The sequence below is a fragment of the Schistocerca piceifrons genome, chromosome 5, assembly GCF_021461385.2.
Source record: "Schistocerca piceifrons isolate TAMUIC-IGC-003096 chromosome 5, iqSchPice1.1, whole genome shotgun sequence".
Lineage (NCBI taxonomy): Eukaryota > Metazoa > Arthropoda > Insecta > Orthoptera > Acrididae > Schistocerca > Schistocerca piceifrons.
In genome coordinates, this window is record NC_060142.1 from 473,190,381 (window position 1) to 473,212,716 (window position 22,336).

The following is a 22,336-nucleotide window of genomic DNA, read 5'->3' on the forward strand; positions in this document are numbered from 1 at the left end:
CAGCTGTCAATAACTACAGAAATGTCATCTCAACATAGAGCCAATGTCAAGCCAAACCAATTTTGTAGCCATTTTGCCTTTTACAACCAGGACCCATTGATTTCTCGATTTTATTAGCTCCAAGCAACTCTTGAAATTGTTTAATGATTGAGGGCTTCCTGTCAATTAGCCCTGTGATGCAGAATGATCAATTTCTAACATGGCAGTTAATTAGTCATCCACTTTCTCCCTGTAATAGTACATCTCTGGGAAAGTGGTACCTCTGGCAAGATTGGAAAGTATTTCACTCTTAAGTAGGCCAAATAAACTTTGACGCCAACATACTGCTTTGTGAATCTTCCCAACAACACATTGCAGCTGAAAGATGATGCACTGGTTTTCCTAATTCATTGAAGGCAAAAACAAGCATCTCTAAATTCCCTTGCAGAAATTTCCATTAGACACTGACTCTTGCTTCATGTTCATCTATAATGTCAGAAACAAAATGAATGTAAAATCACTCCATAATTAACATTCAGATTTGGTAAGTGCTCCTCCAAACATCCATCTTTAAAGACCTAGAAATAATATCTTTCACCACAGCAGTATTTCTTCTGATACAGTAACAAATTAGTTTCCTGTGAGCAACAGGTAATATGAAATAATGAAGGCCTCTTGGTGTTTTCATGGTTACACAAACCGAAACAGAATTTATATATATAGCACTAAAATTATACAAATGTATTTACAAATATAAAAGTTTTCACATCAGAGATGCAGTGTTAATAACGATAATATGTCAGAATGTTAAATAAGTCACATTAATAACCATCCATCGCATTCTTTAAAACTTTGAGCTGATCATTTAGAACTGTCACATCAATTTCTTGCTGCATGGCTGCCTCCCAATAGCCCAAGTCTGGTAATTTGTCACACGACTCGATGTTCAGAAGGTCGTGGAAGAACTGCGACCACAGTTGTTTATGACATGACCTGTTAACAATAAAATGACAACTACAGTCATCACAGTTCTCAAGATTCTAGCAGATACACATTTTAGTAGTGTCTACTAATCAAGACACAGTAAGAGGTTCACAAACGAATTGAGAAATAACAATATGCCACTCTTAAGGTGGGTTTATACTAACAAATTTTTTATCAGCATATAAGGATATAGGGTGTACAACAATGGACCTGCAAAATTACAGACCAATATCTTTAACATCGGTTTGCTGCAGAATTATTCTGAGTTTGAATATGATAAATTTCCTTCAGACTAAAAAGCTTATGTATATGAATTAGCATGGTTGTAGAAAGCATTGCTCGTACAAAATTCAGCTTGCACTTCCCTCACAAGATACACTGTAAATTGTGGATGAAGGGCAACAAGCAGATTCCATATTTCACGATTTCCGAAAAGCATTTCACATGGTGCTCCACTGCAGACTGTTAACTGAAGTATAAGCACAGATACGCAAGTGGCTCGAAGGCTTCTTAAGGCACTGAGCCCAGTACGTCATTCTCGTTGACGAGTGTTCATCAAAGATGAGGGTGTCATCAGGAGCGCCCCGGTGAAGTGTGAGAGGACCACCATTATTTTCTATGTACATAAATGATCTTAAATGATCCGGCAGTCAGGGTGAGCAGCAATCTATGGTTGTTTCCCAATTTGGCTGTGTTTTATGGGAAGGTTTGAAAGTTGTGCTACTGTAGGAGGGTACAAGATGGCTTAGGCAAAATTTCTAGTTAGTGTGATGAATGGCAGCTCGCTCTAAATGTAGGAACAATGCAAGATAATGCATATGAGTAGCATAAACAAACCTGCAATATCCAGATGTAGCATTAGTAGCGTCCTGCTTAACACAGTCACGTCATTTATATATCTGTGTGTAATGTTGCAAAGCGATATGAAATGGAACAAGCATGTAAGGTTTGTGGTATGTAAGACGAAGTGTTTGTTGAGAGAATTTTGGAAAAGTGGAATTTATTTGTAAAGGACGCATACACGACACTAGTGTGACCTATTCAGGAGTACTGTTTGAGTGTTTGGGATCCACACCAGGTCAGATTAAAGAAAGACTTCAAAGCAGTTCTGAGGCGGGCTGCTTAATTTGTTACTGATTGTCCGCCTCGATAGCTGAGTGGTCAGGGTGCCAGAATGCCATGCTAATGGGCCTGGGTTCGATTCCCGGCTGGGTCGAAGATTTTCTCCACCCAGGGACTGGGCGTTGTGTTGTTGTCATCATCATCATCATCTCATCCCCATCGATGTGCAAGTTGCCGAAGTGGCATCAACTAAAAAGACTTGCACCAGGCGACTGGTCTACCCGACAGGAGGCCCTGGCCACATGACATTTCATTTCATTTTTTGTTACTGATAGGTTCTAACAACACAAAGTATTATAGAGATTGTTCAGGAACTCAAATGAGAAACCCTGGAGGGAAGGCAACATTCTTCTCATGGCACACTACTGAGAAAATTTAGATAACCAGCATTAGAAACTGACTGCAGCACAATTCTACTGCTGTCAACATAAATTTCACTAAGGACCACGAGGATACAATATGAGAATTTAGGGTTCATATGGAGGCATATAGACAGTCTATTTTCCCTTGGTCTTTTTACAAATGGAACAAGAAAGGAAATGACTAGTAGTGGTACAGGAGACCCTATGCCATACACCATACGGTGGATGGTGGAGTGCGTAGCTATAGATTCCCATAGTTCTAATTTTCTCCCATGGTTTCAATTCTCTCTTAAAAATTTCTATCTTTTTAATATATACTTTCCAAATAAAGATTGTTTTTGAGGTTCATTTCTTATTGATGCAAGTGAATTAACATACAGTGAACAGAAGAGTTTGTTACAATTTATACATGGAGCTGTAAAATAAATAATAGAGAAGCAAACTACTGTGAATCTGTATGATGCTTAGCTTTTCTAGTGAAGAAAGTGTTGTAAATTAGGCTACAATTCGTTACTTCATACTTGTTTGGGAAACACATCTTCTGCAATAGTTTCATGATAAATAAATGCAGAAATGACTTTAAATGTATTTTTCTGGATAATACTGATTACTTTGCTACAGTATGTTTCATAATTACAAGATTCCTGTTTAGGTCATTTTTTTTAAAACAAGATGCTTTTTATAAAACAGGAGCTATTTCTCAATTTTTTTAATGAAAAGTCAGACTTGTCTTGTCTTGCAGTCCTGTTTCCTCTTGTAAATTTATACACCTACCTTGTTATATCCGAACACTACACTTAGTAGAGGAGAGAAGAGGGGGAGGGAGAGGCACTGAGCCTTAAGAGCCCAAATGAAAAGGCCCTTATGAAATTAATTGTTTTACTAATTTATTTATTTGAGCCTGCACCCAAGAAGACAGTTATGTCAAGCTTGTACTTATTCACTAACATAAAGCAAATTTCCTTGTCACTATAAATATGTAGAAAAGTTCTGATAGAACTTAAATAATTTAAGAAGAAAGGAGACTTGCAAGTTTTCTTTCTTTTCTGTGTGTGCCTGTCGGTGACTTACTGTTTTTGCTATTCTATGAATGGACATCTTCACTCCTAAATTATTTACACTTTTAAACATACTGTTTGACAATAAATTGTAAGAAAATTCTAATATAAATAACGAGAGTGACCTCTGACAACAAAAGAAATAAATACAATGGAAAAAAAAGGTAATACTAACCTTCTGCAGATAGCACTTACTTTACAGCCAATATAACTTGTTGGACATAATTTCACAATTTGACAGAGAGGATACTAGTGTTTGCTGATATATCTATTGTGTCACCATTAAAAGAGTGGAACTGCAAGAACATACTGTTTCAAAACATTATTGATACTGCATATATATCATGTGCATGTAAGTCATGATAATAAATGTATTAATCAACAGCAAGCAAGATGAGAAACTACTTCAATATTACTTTCAAATCCAGCATGTATGACAACCCATTCACAAGTCCTACTGAATTAAAGCATTATGCCACTGATATTCCTCTCGAATGTTTTTCGTGTGTGCATTTCTTTTGTTTAGATTCATGTTGGGGACTTCAAAGTTTTCAAAGACAGATTTGTAGGTGTTTCTTGCTCACATATTTTGTTTGATTTGCTCCATATCAGTGTGTGATTGGATTCAGGTGACAGCGGTAAGGAGGTAATTGTTGAACAGTAAAACCATTTCTGTCCGCAAAGGTTGAAGTTTATTTTCCTTCACATTTTATAACAATTCTAGTGGACACAATCTCTGTCACTGTGGTACGGTTTTCCTCTACAATGGCAGTATATACACCACTGGCCATTAAAATTGCTACACCACGAAGATGACGTGCTACAGACGCAAAATTTAACCGACAGGAAGGAGATGCTGTAATATGCAAATGATTAGCTTTTCAGAGCATTCACACAAGGTTGGCGCCGGTGGCGACACCTACAACATGCTGACATGAGGAAAGTTTCCAAACAATTTCTCATACACAAACAGCAGTCGACCGCCGATGCCTGGTGAAACGTTGTTGTGATGCCGCGTGTAAGGAGGAGAAATGCTTACCATCACGTTTCCGACTTTGATAAAGGTCGGATTGTAGCCTATCACGATTGCGGTTTATCGCATCATAACATTGCTGCTCGCGTTGGTCGAGATACTTATACGGAACACAGTGCTGGATCCCAACAGCCTCGTATCACTAGCAGTCGAGATGACAGTCATCTTATCCGCATGGCTGTAACGGATCGTGCAGCCACGTCTCGATCCCTGAGTCAACAGATGGGGACGTTTGCAAGACATCAACCATCTGCACGAACAGTTCGACAACGTTTGCAGCAACATGGAAGATCAGCTCGGAGACCATGGCTGCGGTTACCCTTGACGCTGCATCAAAGATTGGAGCACGAATGGCAAAACGTCATTTTTTCGGATGAATCCAGGTTCTGTTTACAGCATCATGATGGTCGCATCCGTGTTTGGCGACATTGCGGTGAACGTACATTGGAAGCATGTCTTTGTCATCGCCATACTGGCGTATCACCCGGCGTGATGGTATGGTATGGGCTGCCATTGGTTACACGTCTCGGTCACCTCTTGTTAGCACTGACGGCACTTTGAACAGTGGATGTTACAGTTCAGATTTGTTATGACCTGTGGCTCTACCCTTCATTCGATCCCTGTGAAACCCTACATTTCAGCAGGATAACGCACGACCGCATGTTGCAGGTCCTGTACAGGCCTTTCTGGATACAGAAAATGTTCGACTGCTGCCCTGGCCAGCACATTTCCCAGATCTCTCACCAATTGAAAACGTCTGGTCAATGGTGGCTGAGCAACTGGCTCGTCACAATACGTCAAGTGGTATCGTGTTGAAGCTACATGGGCAGCCATCCAAGCTCTGTTTGACTCAATTCCCAGGCGTATCAAGGCCGTTATTACGGCCAGAGGTGGTTGTTCTGGGTACTGATTTCTCGGGATCTATGCACCTGTGAAAATGTAATCACATGTCAGTTCCAGTATAATATATCTGTCCAATGAATACCCGTTTATCATCTGCATTTCTTCTTGGTGTAGCAATTTTAATGGCCAGTAGTGTATTCTTTTTGGATACCAAGGTTTGAAGTTTCATTTTCTTGGACTGTGAGATTCAGTTCACAGGTGCATTATTACCTACAACAACACATCTACACTTCAGGTATTCCATTCCTCCAAACACTTATCATAGTTTTTACTGTACATTAAGGCTTTCTGTAATGAAACAGTGAGTCCTTTATGTTTATATTCCGTACATGAACTTTCTGCTTTGAGATCATATCACTTTTCTTTGGTGGTGTTTCGTTTTTACTTATCTAACTAGGAGGGGCCAGACCCTGTAATCATCAAACTTCACTGCATTTCAGCGTACTAATATGAGACCACTCAAAAGTCAGTCCTCTGGCAGGGATTAGGTAACTACACAAGATATTTCTGAGCGGCAGGTGGGGGTGACAATGGGGAGAAAAAGGAAGGTGAGGGGGGAAAGAGTTTGATGGCCAGGGTGCGGCATGAGTTAAGGATAACATGGAACTGTTATAACTACAAAGTAAGGAGATTGTATTTGTACATCTTAAACATACCCAACAATAGTTTCCAAGTAATCAAATAATTAATGATTTTGACATAAATAATTTAGGAGTAAAGCAGATATTCACAAAGTAACAGGTGTGGAGCTGCCAACAGGTGAAAATTAAACACACACACACACACACACACACACACACACACACACACACGCGCGCGCGCGCGCACGCACGCACGCCTGTGCACCTACATCGTGTGAGCTTGACACATGTTGCCACACTTCTGATGTGTTCCACACATATAATTCGAGACAAGAGATGGTGCTAACTGGGGTGGTGGTCAGGTGGCTTCAGGCCTATGTTAAGATCACATTCACCTTCCATGTGATTGGCTCAAACTGCACTTAATGCAACAGTTTTTTCCTCTTTGAAAAAAGGAATGAAGCCTTAATCAAAATTTATATATTATTATTTTAAACAAATTACATTTTACTGTGAGTATGGGGGAAAGCAGTCAGTATACATGGCAATGAACTTTGTCTTCCGTGTAGAATGTACATTTTTATTTATTCTTCTAGCATGTTTGTTTGTGTTCCTATCGACCTGCCAGCGCTTTCGTATGGTAAGTCACATCATCTTTGTTTTTATATATATTTTTCCCGCGTGGAATGTTTCCCTCTATATATATATATATATATATATATATATATATATATATATATGCAGATGGATATGTGTGTGTGTGCAAGTGTATACCTGTCCTTTTTTCCCCCTAAGGTAAGTCTTTCCGCTCCCGGGATTGGAATGACTCCTTACCCTCTACCTTAACCATTTGTTTCCCGACATAAGAAAAAATTTACTTTTTAACATTTTCTTTGCAGAATTTATGCTATTGTGGCCTCAAATGACGGTAGGATTTTTTGTAAAATTTTATTTCATTTTTCACAACTTTTTTCTCTCCTGGTACTTAGAAGTACCGTCAGACTCCATGTACAGAATCACAACATGCGCAGAAAAATGCTCCAATTTTTATAACTTGTACCTTATTCCACATAAATATTAAATATTTTTACATTAGAAAATTAATTAACTGAAAAATGATACTTCTGATTTTTTTTTTTTTAATTTTGCATAAATTTATTCTAGAGCAACTTAACAATACATAGTAACTTAGCTATACATTTTTGACAGTATATACATATCACATATTTAGTGATACCTCATGAAATTGTAGAAAACAGTTCTTTTTCTCATTGCAGCACAAATACACTTTACATGTACTACATTGTGAATGTGGTCTCGACTGAATTTTATTTTTCGCACACATTTCGCCTCGTCCTCTTTTACAACTGAACACTACAAAATGGTTTCCTCGGTTGCCAAGACGTACATCCTTCGGAACAGAAAAGTTATCCTTCCTTCTCTTTGGGAGAGTTATTTCATCTTTACCAGAGTTTGTCTTTTTGAGATTTGGCACTTGCTGTTCATTCATTAGCCCTAGTGCCACAGCACACCTGAATTCCAGCAGTGGCAGTGCCCCACGTAGATAACTGAAAATGACGAAAGCATTGACAAAAGCAATTTCTATTGCTCCCCAGAAGAGACGGTACCACCATTTCTTTGATCGCTTGTCAAGACCATAAGTTGAATGTAATCTGTCTGCATGATCCACACCACCCATGTTTTTATTGTAATCACATACAATAACTGGACATGGTATAGTCATACTAGTTCCATCTTTCTGTTTTCTTGTCACTACGCTCTGTTCAATGCCATGGCAGTTTGACGCAAAATATACTACTTTATTTTCCTTCCATTGAAATACTGTTAGGTCTAAAGATGACTCTCTGTGATTTGATTTAGACATTTTTCTTTAGGTAAATTTCCTGGAAAACCTTTCCTGTTTGTTCTAATTGTTCCACAGGCAAATGTATTTACCGATTTCTGTGTGAGAAAAAGTGGACAGAACAACTATTGAGAGGTAACGTACTGTTGCTACAATAAAGTGTACGCACAACCTGACGGTACTAATAAGTCCGCCTTATATTTTCCACTTTTTGTCATTCACTTGTAACGTAATGGTTCAAACTATTAAAAAAAACAAAGAAGGTAAGTACGTACAATGGAAAACTCAACGGAAGTTTCAATAAATTGCGCACAAATTCAGGCAACTCCATGGAAACAAGCACATACAATCTTCTGTTTTCACAGCAGTGCGCGAAAAACAATTTCAAGCTCTGACCGCCAGAGAGGTCTATGTATTGCACAATAACATCTATGAAACAGTAGAGCAGAGTTACTGTTACGTACCGACAGGCTCTCAGATCACGAAACTGCACCACGAGAAAATAATTAGAGTCAAAACTTACTGGTACTTTTAAGTACCGTCAGGCAACAAAGGGTTAAAACCCACATCCTTTCGTCTTTCCCTCTCCTTCCCTCTTTCCTGATGAGGCAACAGTTTGTTGCGAAAGCTTGAATTTCGTGTGTATGTTCGTGTTTGTTTGTGTGTCTATCGACCTGCCGGCACTTTCGTTCTAGCTTTCGCAACGAATGGTTGCCTCATCACGAAAGAGGGAAGGATAAGGAAAGACGAAAGGATGTGGGTTTTAAGGGAGAGAGTAAGGAGTCATTCCAATCCCAGGAGCGGAAAGACTTACCTAAGGGGGAAAAAGGGACAGGTATACACTCGTGCACACACACACACACACACACACACATATCCATCCGCACATACACAGACACAAGCAGACATTTGTAAAGGCAAAGAGTTTGGGCAGAGATGTCAGTCGAGGCGGAAGTACAGAGGCAAAGATGTTGTTGAAAGACAGGTGAGGTATGAGCGGCGGCAAATTGAAATTAGAAATTAGCGGAGATTAAGGCCTGGCGGATAACGAGAAGAGAGAGTATACTGAAGGGCAAGTTCCCATCTCTGGAGTTCTGACAGGATGGTGTTAGTGGGAAGTATCCAGATAACCCGGACGGTGTAACACTGTGCCAAGATGTGATGGCCGTGCACCAAGGCATGTTTAGCCACAGGGTGATCCTCATTACCAACAAACACTGTCTGCCTGTGTCCATTCATGTAAATGGACAGTTTGTTGCTGGTCATTCCCACACAGAAAGCTTCACAGTGTAGGCAGGTCAGTTGGTAAATCAGGTGGGTGCTTTCACACGTGGCTCTGCCTTTGATTGTGTACACCTTCCAGGTTACAGGACTGGAGTAGGTGGTGGTGGGAGGGTGCATGGGACAGGTTTTACACCGGGGGCGGTTACAAGGGTAGGAGCCAGAGGGTAGGGAAGGTGGTTTGGGGATTTCATAGGGATGAACTAAGAGGTTACGAAGGTTAGGTGGACGGCGGAAAGACACTCTTGGTGGAGTGGGGAGGATTTCATAAAGGATGGATCTCATTTCAGGGCAGGATTTGAGGAAGTCGTATCCCTGCTGGAGAGCCACATTCAGAGTCTGATCCAGTCCCGGAAAGTATCCTGTCACAAGTGGGGCACTTTTGGGGTTCTCCTGTGGGAGGTTCTGGGTTTGAGGAGATGAGGAAGTGGCTCTGGTTATTTGCTTCTGTACCAGGTCGGGAGGGTAGTTGCGGGTTGCGAAAGCTGTTTTCAGGTTGTTGGTGTAATGGTTCAGGGATTCCGGACTGGAGCAGATTCGTTATCCACCAGGCCTCAATCTCCGCTAATTTCAATTTGCCACCGCTCATACCTCACCTGTCTTTCAACAACATCTTTGCCTCTGTACTTCCGCCTCGACTGACATCTCTGCCCAAACTCTTTGCCTTTACAAATGTCTGCTTGCGTCTGTGTATGTGCGGATGGATATGTGTGTGTGTGTGTGCGCGCGCGAGTGTATACCTGTCCCCTTTTCCCCCTAAGGTAAGTCTTTCCGCTCCCGGGATTGGAATGACTCCTTACCCTCTCCCTTAAAACCCACATCCTTTCGTCTTTCCCTCTCCTTCCCTCTTTCCTGACGAAGTAACCGTTGGTTGTGAAAGCTTGAATTTTGTGTGTATGTTTGTGTGTGTATCGACTTGCCAGCACTTTCGTTTGGTAAGTCACATCATCTTTGTTTTTATATATTATCCATCCTTAAGGAATATGAAGATGAAAATACAAGATTTCTGCATTTCCACTGCTGTTATGATGAATAACATCTAAAACATTGGGAAGGCCTGTCAAGATGGGAAGAATGTAAGTGAGCCACCAGAATACACACACACACACACACACACACACACACACACACACACACACACACACACAAAGAGAGAGAGAGACTGTGCACAGGGGCTGGGATGGTTGTTTCGACTGCATATTAAGAGGTACACACAGAAAAAAGGGTTATGACAAAGTTGCGATACAACAGCTACTGCACTGTGACAAAGGCTGTTAAAATATGTAATAAATAATGTAAATTGCTGTGCCTTATCCACCTGATGATGTCATGTCTTGCCAAGTTAGGATAAAACATGTTTTTACTTCTGCCTTTGGTCTACCTCTGTGGAAGGAATCCAGTGTTTTGAAATCCAAGTCTTTCTTCATTTTTTTTAAATTAATTTCTGCCGGCCATAACAGAGCTGTGTCTTCTGAAGTTAAATAATGGTTAATCTATCATTTTTTTGAGAGATTTCTTATTTTGGTACCCAGTTTTCTTTGGGTTGTAGAAATACTATAACACTGAACAGATTAGCAATTAAAGGTATAATGGCAGATAATGTTTTGAGTTTGGAACAAAGTTACAGGAGTGTAGTGATGAAGGTAATGAATAAGCTAGAAACTAAAAATGTTGATATATTAACAGCAGTGGAATGACAACAGTAATTAAGAATCATAGTAATAATGTACAGTCAGGATACATACTAACCTTGGCAATGATTTTTGTATAACCCATTTTCCACTCTTATGTGATACTTTCATATACTCTCCAAACAGGAAACAATGAGCTGTTGACAGGAGTCCAAAAATATCGGTCTGAAAATATAACAAACAGGCAATGGAAGAACAATATTTTAAAAATATTTCAGATTAAAAAGCTAACCTACAATTTTTTTCCTTTTATACTTCACTGAATGATGTAAAATTATTTAAAACTTACTTCAACAATGTTAGGAAAACACAGATTACTACTTACCATAAAGATGACACATTAAGCTGCAGACAAGTACAATTAAAAGACACTTACACATTAGCTCTCCTCCACAACCTTCATCAGCAAAATACAGAGAAACACACACCATTCATTCACACAAGCAGCACACCTCACATACACGTGACTGTCAACTCTGGCAGCTTGGACCAGAATGCATTCTGCCTGCAACTGAAATATCTGTCTGTAACTTAACGTGTCATCTTTACAGTAAGCAGCAATCTATCTTTTCCTCATGCTGTTGATATTCCAACCTGGAGTTTCCATTGCTTAAAACTTACTTCTTCTCCTCTTCTCTCTCTCTTAAATAGCATGGTCTGTTGTTGAGAATGAACACTACTATGAGAAAGCATTAGGAATATCTAGTAAAATTTTTTATTGATAATAAACAAACAATTAGAAACCAAGAGCAAGCTCCTGGTCTTGCAGCAATCCCAATAGCTACACACAAGGCAAAGATATGAAATCACTGGTTGATAATTTGCTTTAGTTGAATATGACATTGCAATTCTTTGTACCAGTCTTCTCTTTCATATATTGGAGAGAGTGTTAGTGGCATTTATTGTCATGGGGTTGTTATATGAAAATGCAGTCACTGCCCAATATACCACGTGTAGAAGTATGAAATCAGAATTTGACTGCAATAATTACACGTCGTTGTTTGAAACTTATAAACAATATTTTATTCAAAATAATCTTCATTGTTTCATACAAATTGATGCGTTGTTCAGCGAATGTGTGTCCCAGTGATGCAAATAGATGATAATTGGACAGAGCCAAGTCTGGAGAACAAGCTGCTTGCTCTAGTATTTCCCAACTGAACGCCACGATTGTTTTCCTGACCCGTTTTGTTGAGTGGATGGGGCGTTATCATAGAGCAATATGACTGTATGTTGCCTTTTTCCATATTCCGGTCTTTTTTCACTAATGCTCGATTTAAATCGATCATTTGCTGTTGGCAGCAATCAATGTTAACGCTTTTACCAGATTTAGCAGCTCATAATGGATGACATCATTCTGATAACACCAAATTCAGAGCATTGTCTTCTTTCCAAAGCCATTTGGCCTTGCAGTGGATGTCGATGGTTTGCCAGGATTCACCCATGATTTATGACACTTTTCATCACCTGCCACTATTCGATGGAGAAACAACTTTCTTTTGTATCTAGCGAGCAGCATTTCACAAGTGGTCTTTCGATTTGTGTGCTGTCTTTCATTCAGTTCATGCGGACCCCATTTCCCCACTTTCTGCATCACATTCAGTTGTTCCAAGGGTTCCTCTTCAGTTTGAATTTCATCTTCATCCAGTAAGGCTGCAACTCATTGTCTTTGAACGTTTTTGGTGATTTCTCACACTCATCTTCTCTCACATCAAAATCATCACTTTTGAATTTTTTTGAACCACTCGAAGCAGTGTGTTTTCCCAGGAGTATGTTTGCCAAAAGCTTTGACAAGCATTTGATGCAATTCTGCTACAGTTTTCTTCAAATGATAATAGAAAACCAATGCTATCCACAAATCATAGTCTGTAGGCACATAACTCAACATGTTTACGTGTTTGAAACAGATACTGATGTATGGAACTTGGGTTACTGTGTGTCGATATTCGTCGTCAGCCATTACAGGAAGCAGATGGTGCTGCAGCTGCAGTGTCATGGACCCTAAACTGACGGCTAGCACCATCTCTAGAGAAATTCCGGTTTCATACTTCTGCACCTGGTATGTTGTTGTCGTTGTGGTCTTCAGTCCTGAGACTGGTTTGATGCAGCTCTCAATGCTCCTCTATCCTGTGCAAGCTTCTTCATCTCTCAGTGCCTACTGCAACCTACATCCTTCTGAATCTGTTTAGTGTATTCATCTCTTGGTCTCCCTCTACGATTTTTACCCTCCACGCTGCCTTCCAATGCTAAATTTGTGGTCCCTTGATGCCTCAGAACATGTCCTACCAACCGATCCCTTCTTCTAGTCAAGTTGTGCCACAAACTTCTCTTCTCCCCAATCCTATTCAGCACCTCCTCATTAGTTATGTGATCTACCCATCTAATCTTCAGCATTCTTCTGTAGCACCGCATTTTGAAAGCTTCTATTCTCTTCTTGTCCAAACTATTTATCGTCCATGTTTCACTTCCATACATGGCTACACTCCATACAAATACTTTCAGAAACGACTTCCTGACACCTAAATCAATAATCTATGTTAACAAATTTCTCTTCTTCAAAAACGCTTTCCTTGCAATTGTCAGTCTACATTTTATATCCTCTCTACTTCAGCCATCATCAGTTATTTTGCTCCCCAAATAGCAAAACTCCTTTACTACTTTAAGTGTCTCATTTCCTAATCTAATTCCCTCAGCATCACCCGACTTAATTTGACTACATTCCATTATCCTCGTTTTGCTTTTGTTGATGTTCATCTTATATCCTCCTTTCAAGACACTATCCATTCTGTTCAACTGCTCTTCCAAGTCCTTTGCTGTCTCTGACAGAATTACAATGTCATCGGCGAACCTCAAAGTTTTTATTCCTTCTCCATGGGTTTTAATACTTACTCCGAATTTTTCTTTTGTTTCCTTCACTGCTTGCTCAATATACAGATTGAATAACATCGGGGATAGGCTAACACCTTGTCTCACTCCCTTTCCAACCACTGCTTCCCTTTTGTGCCCCTCGACTCTTATAACTGCCATCTGGTTTCTGTACAAATTGTAAATAGCCTTTCGCACTCTGTATTTTACCCCTGCCACCTTCAGAATTTGAAAGAGAGTATTCCAGTCAACATTGTCAAAAGCTTTCTCTAAGTCTACAAATGCTAGAAACGTAGGTCTGCCTTTCCTTAATCTAGCTTCTAAGATAAGTCGTAGGGTCAGTATTGCCTCACGTGTTCCAACATTTCTACGGAATCCATACTGATCTTCCTCGAGGTCGGCTTCTACCAGTTTTTCCATTCATCTGTAGAGAATACGTGTTAGTATTTTACTTCTGTGACTTATTAGACTGATTGTTTGGTAATTTTGAACATCTGTCAGCACCTGCTTTCTTTGGGATCGGAATTATTATATTCTTCTTGAAGTCTGAGGATATTTCGCCTGTCTCATACATCTTGCTCACCAGATGGTAGAGTTTTGTCAGGACTGGCTCTCCCAAGGCTGTCAGTAGTTCTAATGGAATGTTGTCTACTCCTGGGGCCTTGTTTCGACTCAGGTCTTTCAGTTCTCTGTCAAACTTTTCACGCAGTATCGTATCTCCCATTTCATCTTCATCTATATCGTCTTCCATTTCCATAATATTGTCCTCAAGTACATTGCCCTTGTATAGGCCCTCTATATACACCCTCCACCTTTCTGTTTTCCCTTCTTTGCTTAGAACTGGGTTTCCATCTGATACAAGTGGTTCTCTTTTCTCCAAAGGTCTCTTTAATTTTCCTGTAGACAGTATCTATCTTACCCCTAGTGAGATAACCCTCTACATCCTTACATTTGTCCTCTAGCCATCCCTGCTTAGCCATTTTACACTTCCTGTCGATCTCATTTTTGAGACGTTTGTATTCCTTTTTGCCTGCTTCATTTACTGCATTTTTATATTTTCTCCTTTCATCAATTAAATTCAGTATTTCTTCTGTTATCCAAGGATTTCTACTAGCCCTTGTCTTTTTACCTACTAGGTCCTCTGCTGCCTTCACTACTTCATCCCTCAGAGCTACCCATTCTTCTTCTACTGTATTTCTTTCCCCCATTCCTGTCAATTGTTCCCTTATGCTCTCCCTGAAACTCTGTACAACCTCTGGTTCTTTCAGTTTATCCAGGTCCCATCTCCTTAAATTCCCACCTTTTTGCAGTTTCTTCAGTTTTAATCTACAGTTCATAACCAATAGATTGTGATCAGAGTCCACATCTGCCCCTGGAAATGTCTTACAATTTAAAACCTGGTTCCTAAATCTCTGTCTTACCATTATGTAATATATCTGAAACCTGTCAGTATCCCCAGGCTTCTTCCATGTATACAACCTTCTTTTATGATTCTTGAACCAAGTGTTAGCTATGATATATATGGTATATGGTAGTCTATTTTATTTACTGTCATCATAACTCTGAGACTACCAATAATATGCTGAGTTTAGTACCAGTGTGTTGGATGTCAACAGTTTGCGAGCTGTTTAGTAATATTTGATAAGTTTTCTTTTTTCTCATTAGAAGCATGTACATTTAATTGTTGAGCTCCTTTATATTTATTGTAACATAAGTCAAATTATCTACATTCCCCATCTGTAAGAAAAACACTGGGACATTTTGGACATACAAACCTGCAGATACCTAGTGGGTTACATTTACATAGTCTGTTGCTTCTGTGAGGCAAGACTTGTTTTATTTCATTGTTTGCGAAGAAGTTCATTTTTATGCGATTTCTTGTAAAGAGGAATACATTTTATGAGGTATGATCTGTGGAGAGTACCATTTGACAATTTCACAAAAGACGACAACATGAATGGTTTTTAAATGGAAACACTCTGTCAGGACAAAAATTGTGATTAATAACAGAGTAATATAAAAGATTGAGCATGTCAACTATTTAGGATATGAAGCAACATGAGTATGACAAAGACATAAAAAAATCACAAAGTTAAGAAATATATGTGGAAAATAAAAAGATGTCTCAAAAATGTGAGGAAAGAAACAAGATTGAAATTTTATATGATAATGGAAATTCTAGCTTTTCTTTATAGAAGCAGATTATAAGTAAATGTCAACAAGGTAATGTACAAGCAAGAGAGATGAGATTTCTAAGAGTAGTGAAGGGATGCACAAGAGCCAACAGATTTCGATATTTGGATATTAAGAAAGAATCCAATAGATTTAATATCCTCAATAAAATACTACAAAATAGGAAAAACTGGAATGAAAATCTCCAAAGAATGAGTGGTAAAGATTATCTCTCCAGATACAATGATTTTACACAGCTGTGAGAAGAAGACAAGGAATACAGAAAACAATGGTTACCATAACACTGGGGGTGGTGGTTGTGTGTGTGTGTGTGTGTGTGTGTGTGTGTGGGGGGGGGGGGGGGGGGGGGGGGAAAGCAAAAGTTTGAAGAGAAGATGACGATGACCTTTAAGGACATTGTTTTTTTTTTTTGGGAGGGGGGGGGTGGCTTTCTGATACTATTTTTTTTCTTTAATATTGTCTTTTGCCATCAATGTTGTGTAAACCCTCGAAAAGAATTTTATGCTGTGTACAAGTCAGAGTAGTTATTGTGGCAGTTGTTTCAGTACCAAGTGCTGTGTATGTATTGTTATAGCTGGTTCACTTCAACTGTTCCAAGGAAAATTTTACCCTCACTCTGCCTTTATCTTAAAAGAAAGATAGATGTAGCAAACAATATAGTCGGCATCAGCCATTTTGATCAAACTTATTTGATGTGCACGGCAGATAATAAATATGGCAAGACAGTTCCACGAAACTATTGGTTTTCTGTAATTAATCAATTAGTTTCTTAATCCTTTTCCTGATAACTGGTACGGCTTGTGTGGTGTCAGTTGCCAGCTCATAGTCAATCATAACAGAGCCTACATCTTCGGGCTTTCGTTTTGTTGTTTTCTGCTACCTAAGAAGTTTTGTGCTACCTAAGAAAAATAACCTTGATGTTGAACACTGGCTGTGCAACCATATATGCATTGGAAATCACTTGATACTTATCCAGGTACCAAGAGTAATAATATCTGTTCTCACAATAACAACTTCTATGTTTTGAAATTAACTACATATTTCAACAAATAAAGTTTTAATAGCCCTCCAGCTCTCAGAGTACAGGAATGTAAGATATTTACATGTAATGTCACCTTTTTGGTTCTCTAAATTTTGTGTTAAGGTGCATAGTCAATTGTGGACAACAGATATCAGTTAATTGTTGTTAGTAATTAAATTTTATTTTCATGAATTTTTGTACCTTGAGTGTGTTTATTGCTATGTTTCTTATGCTTCTGTATGTTGCTAGTTAATGTATAGGGAGAAGGAAGGAGCAGTTATGGAACAGACAGAATATTACACTAGAAATGTTTTAATATCTTCTTGATTGGAAGACTGATCTAAAAATGCCCCACAATTTTAAAGACATTGCATACAAATAAATTTCTCTGACATAATTACCAGTACTTAAAAGATAATTTTATAAAAATCTTGCTTCACAAAGTCTACAGAATGGTTAAAAGACACATCCCATGTCCAGACTGTTCCAGGTTTCAGTGAAGTAAAACACACAGATTATTTAACATATACTACCATGAGCACATGCGAGTTCTATGATTAAATGTACAATTCACTAGCACAAACTCAGTATATTATTAGAGGGCCTAGAGAAACATAGACAACAAATCCTACAACCACAACCCATGGACATGAATAATGAACAAACACACAATGAATAAAACAGAGTTTTTTCTGCGTTAAGCAATACAGGTAACTACTCTCCATAAAACAATAACAACAAATGACGTAACTGATTGTTCCATCAGGTGCAAAATCAACAATTTCTTTCAGGTCGATTGAAAACAACTCTGAATTCAAAAATGGTTCAAATGGTTCTGAGCACTATGGGACTTAACATCTGTGGTCATCAGTCCCCTAGAACTTAGAACTACTTAAACCTAACCAACCTCAGGACATCACACACATCCATGCTCGAGCCAGGATTTGAACCTGCAACCGTAGCGGCCACGCGGTTCCAGACTGAAGCATCTAGAACTGCACGGCCACACTGGCCGGCCAAAACAACTCTGACTCAAGTAGCAAATTGCTGTAACGTTGTTGTTGTTGTTGCTGCTGCTGCTGCTGCTGTCTTCAGTCTGAAAACTTGTTCGATGCAGCTCTGCACCCTAATCTGTCCTGTGCAATCCTCTTTTCCTCTAAATAACTACTGCAGTCTACCTTCCTTTGAATCTATTAAGTATATCTATGCCTTGGATTCCCTCCAAACTCTTTAACCCCCACACTACCTTCCAGTACCAAACTGACAATTCCTTGCCATTGCCGAACTTCAGTCACATGAAGTTCCTTTTCAGTCAGCATTGTTGCTGTTGTTGTTGTATGCAGTCCAAATACTGGTTCAATACAGATCTCCACATTACTTTAGACTGTGCCGCTTCAAATAACTACTGCAGCCTACATCCTTTTGAACCCACATACTGTATTCATTTCTTGGTCTCCCTCTACAATTTCCCCCAACTCCAACACTTCCATACAGTATTAAATCGATGATCCCTTGATGTCTCAGAATATGCCATATCAAAGAATCCCTTCTTTTAGCCAAACTGGGGCATAAATTGGTTTCCTCCACAATTCAATTCAGTTCCTCCTCATTAGTTATTGATTGAGACATAACAGTCCATTGAAAACCATTTAAAACACATATTTTTCAATCCAATTTGAAATAAACAGGAATCACTGATGTAAACAAAAGGTAGTGGTATAGGTAAACCTATACTTATAAAATTGTTACAATGAAACTGGTTACTAAATTACAATTGTATTGAAGTATATAGGTCCTGTAATAGGTAGGAATATTTAGGATTAACATAATTAAGTGTAATCTGGAACAAATGATCGAGTACAATGATCAAAGTCATTTCTTTGAAACTGAGGTGGATTTGTGTTAAAACAGTGTCTAAATTAAAGTCTGTGGTATTTAAAGGAAAAAACAACTGAGAGAATCAAAACTGATTAGAAAATTAAAATGTAATTAGTGAAAATGTTATAAGTGGCATGTAAACAGGCACAGTTCTTTAGGTGTTTTGTCAATAATAAATAAAAGACCTATTTTGCCGCATTCAAAGGGAGACTTGGAAACATATACATTGGTAGGAACATTTTACGAAGCATGTATCTTTTGTATTTAATAAAAGTAGTAAAAATATTGTTAATACTTCATATTTGGAGCATTTGTACACTCTTAAAATGTTATATGCTTGAAAATTCATCTATGTATTTGTTCTATAAGAGCTAGTGCAACTGTTGAAATGAGTCATTAATTTCGAGGTAACAGTTTTATTGTAATTTTATTAAAAAACCATTTACAACAATACCGAGGATTGTTCAGAATTGTATATAAAAGGAGCAGCCATGCTGGCACAAGGAGGTCAGTACTTTATAATCATTCGATGGAGTAAGGTGTACATCAGTGTCTTATGAGATTTTGTGCAAGAATCATGTAACTGCTTACATGAGTACTTTACGTAAATTCGTGCAGCAAGTATGTCAGACTTGGCAAATTGTACGGAATATGTAAGAAGACTGATATATCATTACCCCAGCGTACATAAAAAGGTCAAAAACTAGGTGATATAATAAAAAGAACTTCTGAAACATAATGTTCGATTTAGTCATTCTTGGCATAAAACACAAAGTTACTGTGGACATACAGTAACTCAGTTACTGTTACAGCAGCAGATCGACGAAAAGGAACAGATGAGTACACCCCACAATATTATATGAATTTTAATATTTAATTTTGAAATGTTTGGTTTGAAGTTGCATTATTAGCGAATAGTAGTCAAGTGAAAGAACCCAGCAGCAGGCAAATTTCACATGATCTACCCATCTAGTCTTCAGCACTCCTCTATGGTACCATATTTCAAAAGCTTCCTTTCTCCTTTCAATATCCCCACTAGCAGACGTCACAATAGAGGCGGACGAGCTGACATGGATAGAACAGCAGAGTAGCTCAGAAACCGTTAATGGAGGATGGACACATCACATTATACGGGCAGACTTGCTGATGCAAGTGTTTGCTTGCGAGCAGCAGTAAGTGAAGCAGGCCAGTGTTCCTGTGAAGTTAAACTGCCACATATCTAGTCTTGCACTTTGTGTCACGAGTTGTCGCATGCTCAGACATTATCCCCTGTGCCATGTGTGTGATGAATATTTTACTGTGAGCTTAATGTGCGTTCGGATGTCTGCTTCCCACAGTTCAATTCACATGACAAATTCTTTCCAATGACAAGGTTCTACTGCCCAGTTGTTACCGAGTCACTGTCGGTGTGTGAAGTATCTGCACTGACTGTAGCTACATTGTCATGCCTTCTGCTGATACAAACCTTATCTTGTCTGAACTGCTTATATTCCACATTTCACTTTCATACAAGGCTTGACTTCAGACAAATACCTTCAGTATCCTCCCTACTTTTTTCATCAATTATTTTGCTGACAAAAAGCAAAACCTATTTACTAATTCTGATGTCTCTAGCCTTATTTAATTGGAATACAATCCATTAAATTGTAAGACATTTCCAGAGGCAGATGTGGACTCTGACCACAATCTATTGGTTATGACCTGTAGATTAAAACTGAAGAAACTGCAAAAAGGTGGGAATTTAAGGAGATGGGACCTGGATAAACTAAAAGAACCGGAGGTTGTACAGAGATTCAGGGAGAGCATAGAGGAGCAATTGACAAGAATGGGGGAAATAAATACAGTAGAAGAAGAATGGGTAGCTTTGAGGGATGAAGTAGTGAAGGCAGCAGAGGATCAAGTAGGTAAAAAGACGAGGGCTAGTAGAAATCCTTGGGTAACAGAAGAAATACTGAACAAAAAGGAATACAAACGTCTCAAAAATGAGATTGACAGGAAGTGCAAAATGGCTAAGCAGGGATGGCTAGAGGACAAATGTAAGGATGTAGAGGCCTATCTCACTAGGGGTAAGATAGATACCGCCTACAGGAAAATTAAAGAGACCTTTGGAGATAAGAGAACGACTTATATGAATATCAAGAGCTCAGATGGAAACCCAGTTCTAAGCAAAGAAGGGAAAGCAGAAAGGTAGAAGGAGTATATAGAGGGTCTATACAAGGGCGATGTACTTGAGGACAATATTATGGAAATGGAAGAGGATGTAGATGAAGATGAAATGGGAGATATGATACTGCGTGAAGAGTTTGACAGAGCACTGAAAGACCTGAGTCGAAACAAGGCCCCCGGAGTAGACAATATTCCATTGGAACTACTGACGGCCTTGGGAGAGCCAGTCCTGACAAAACTCTACCATCTGGTGAGCAAGATGTATGAAACAGGCGAAATACCCTCAGACTTCAAGAAGAATATAATAATTCCAATCCCAAAGAAAGCAGGTGTTGACAGATGTGAAAATTACCGAACTATCAGCTTAATAAGTCACAGCTGCAAAATACTAACACGAATTCTTTACAGACGAATGGAAAAACTAGTAGAAGCCAACCTCGGGGAAGATCAGTTTGGATTCCGTAGAAACACTGGAACACGTGAGGCAATACTGACCTTACGACTTATCTTAGAAGAAAGATTAAGGAAAGGCAAACCTATGTTTGTAGCATTTGTAGACTTAGAGAAAGCTTTTGACAATGTTGACTGGAATACTCTCTTTCAAATTCTAAAGGTGGCAGGGGTAAAATACAGGGAGCGAAAGGCTATTTACAATTTGTACAGAAACCAGATGGCAGTTATAAGAGTCGAGGGACATGAAAGGGAAGCAGTGGTTAGGAAGGGAGTAAGACAGGGTTGTAGCCTCTCCCCGATGTTGTTCAATCTGTATATTGAGCAAGCAGTAAAGGAAACAAAAGAAAAATTCGGAGTAGGTATTAAAATTCATGGAGAAGAAATAAAAACTTTGAGGTTCGCCGATGACATTGTAATTCTGTCAGAGACAGCCAAGGACTTGGAAGAGCAGTTGAATGGAATGGACAGTGTCTTGAAAGGAGGATATAAGATGAACATCAACAAAAGCAAAACAAGGATAATGGAATGTAGTCTAATTAAGTCGGGTGATGCGGAGGGAATTAGATTAGGAAATGAGGCACTTAAAGTAGTAAAGGAGTTTTGCTATTTGGGGAGCAAAATAACTGATGATGGTCGAAGTAGAGAGGATATAAAATGTAGGCTGGCAATGGCAAGGAAAGTGTTTCTGAAGAAGAGAAATTTGTTAACATCCAGTATTGATTTAAGTGTCAGGAAGTCATTTCTGAAAGTATTCGTATGGAGTGTAGCCATGTATGGAAGTGAAACATGGACGATAAATAGTTTGGACAAGAAGAGAATAGAAGCTTTCGAAATGTGGTGCTACAGAAGAATGCTGAAGATTAGATGGGTAGATCACATAACTAATGAGGAAGTATTGAATA

The 22,336-nt window shown here is 38.9% G+C and overlaps 1 protein-coding gene across 1 annotated transcript in view; it reads right to left on the bottom strand.

Annotated features, from left to right (window-relative positions):
• Positions 1-654: 654 nt before the first annotated feature.
• Positions 655-22,336, bottom strand: part of LOC124798038 (mitotic checkpoint serine/threonine-protein kinase BUB1-like) — a 232,625-nt gene continuing 210,943 nt past the window's right edge. Inside the window, exons 18-19 of the mRNA XM_047261258.1 lie at positions 10,917-11,023; positions 655-972 (exon numbers count right to left, since the gene is read on the bottom strand). Coding sequence (XP_047117214.1) covers positions 801-972; positions 10,917-11,023 — 279 coding nt within the window. The 3' untranslated portion in view covers positions 655-800. The remainder of the gene's footprint in view (positions 973-10,916; positions 11,024-22,336) is intronic.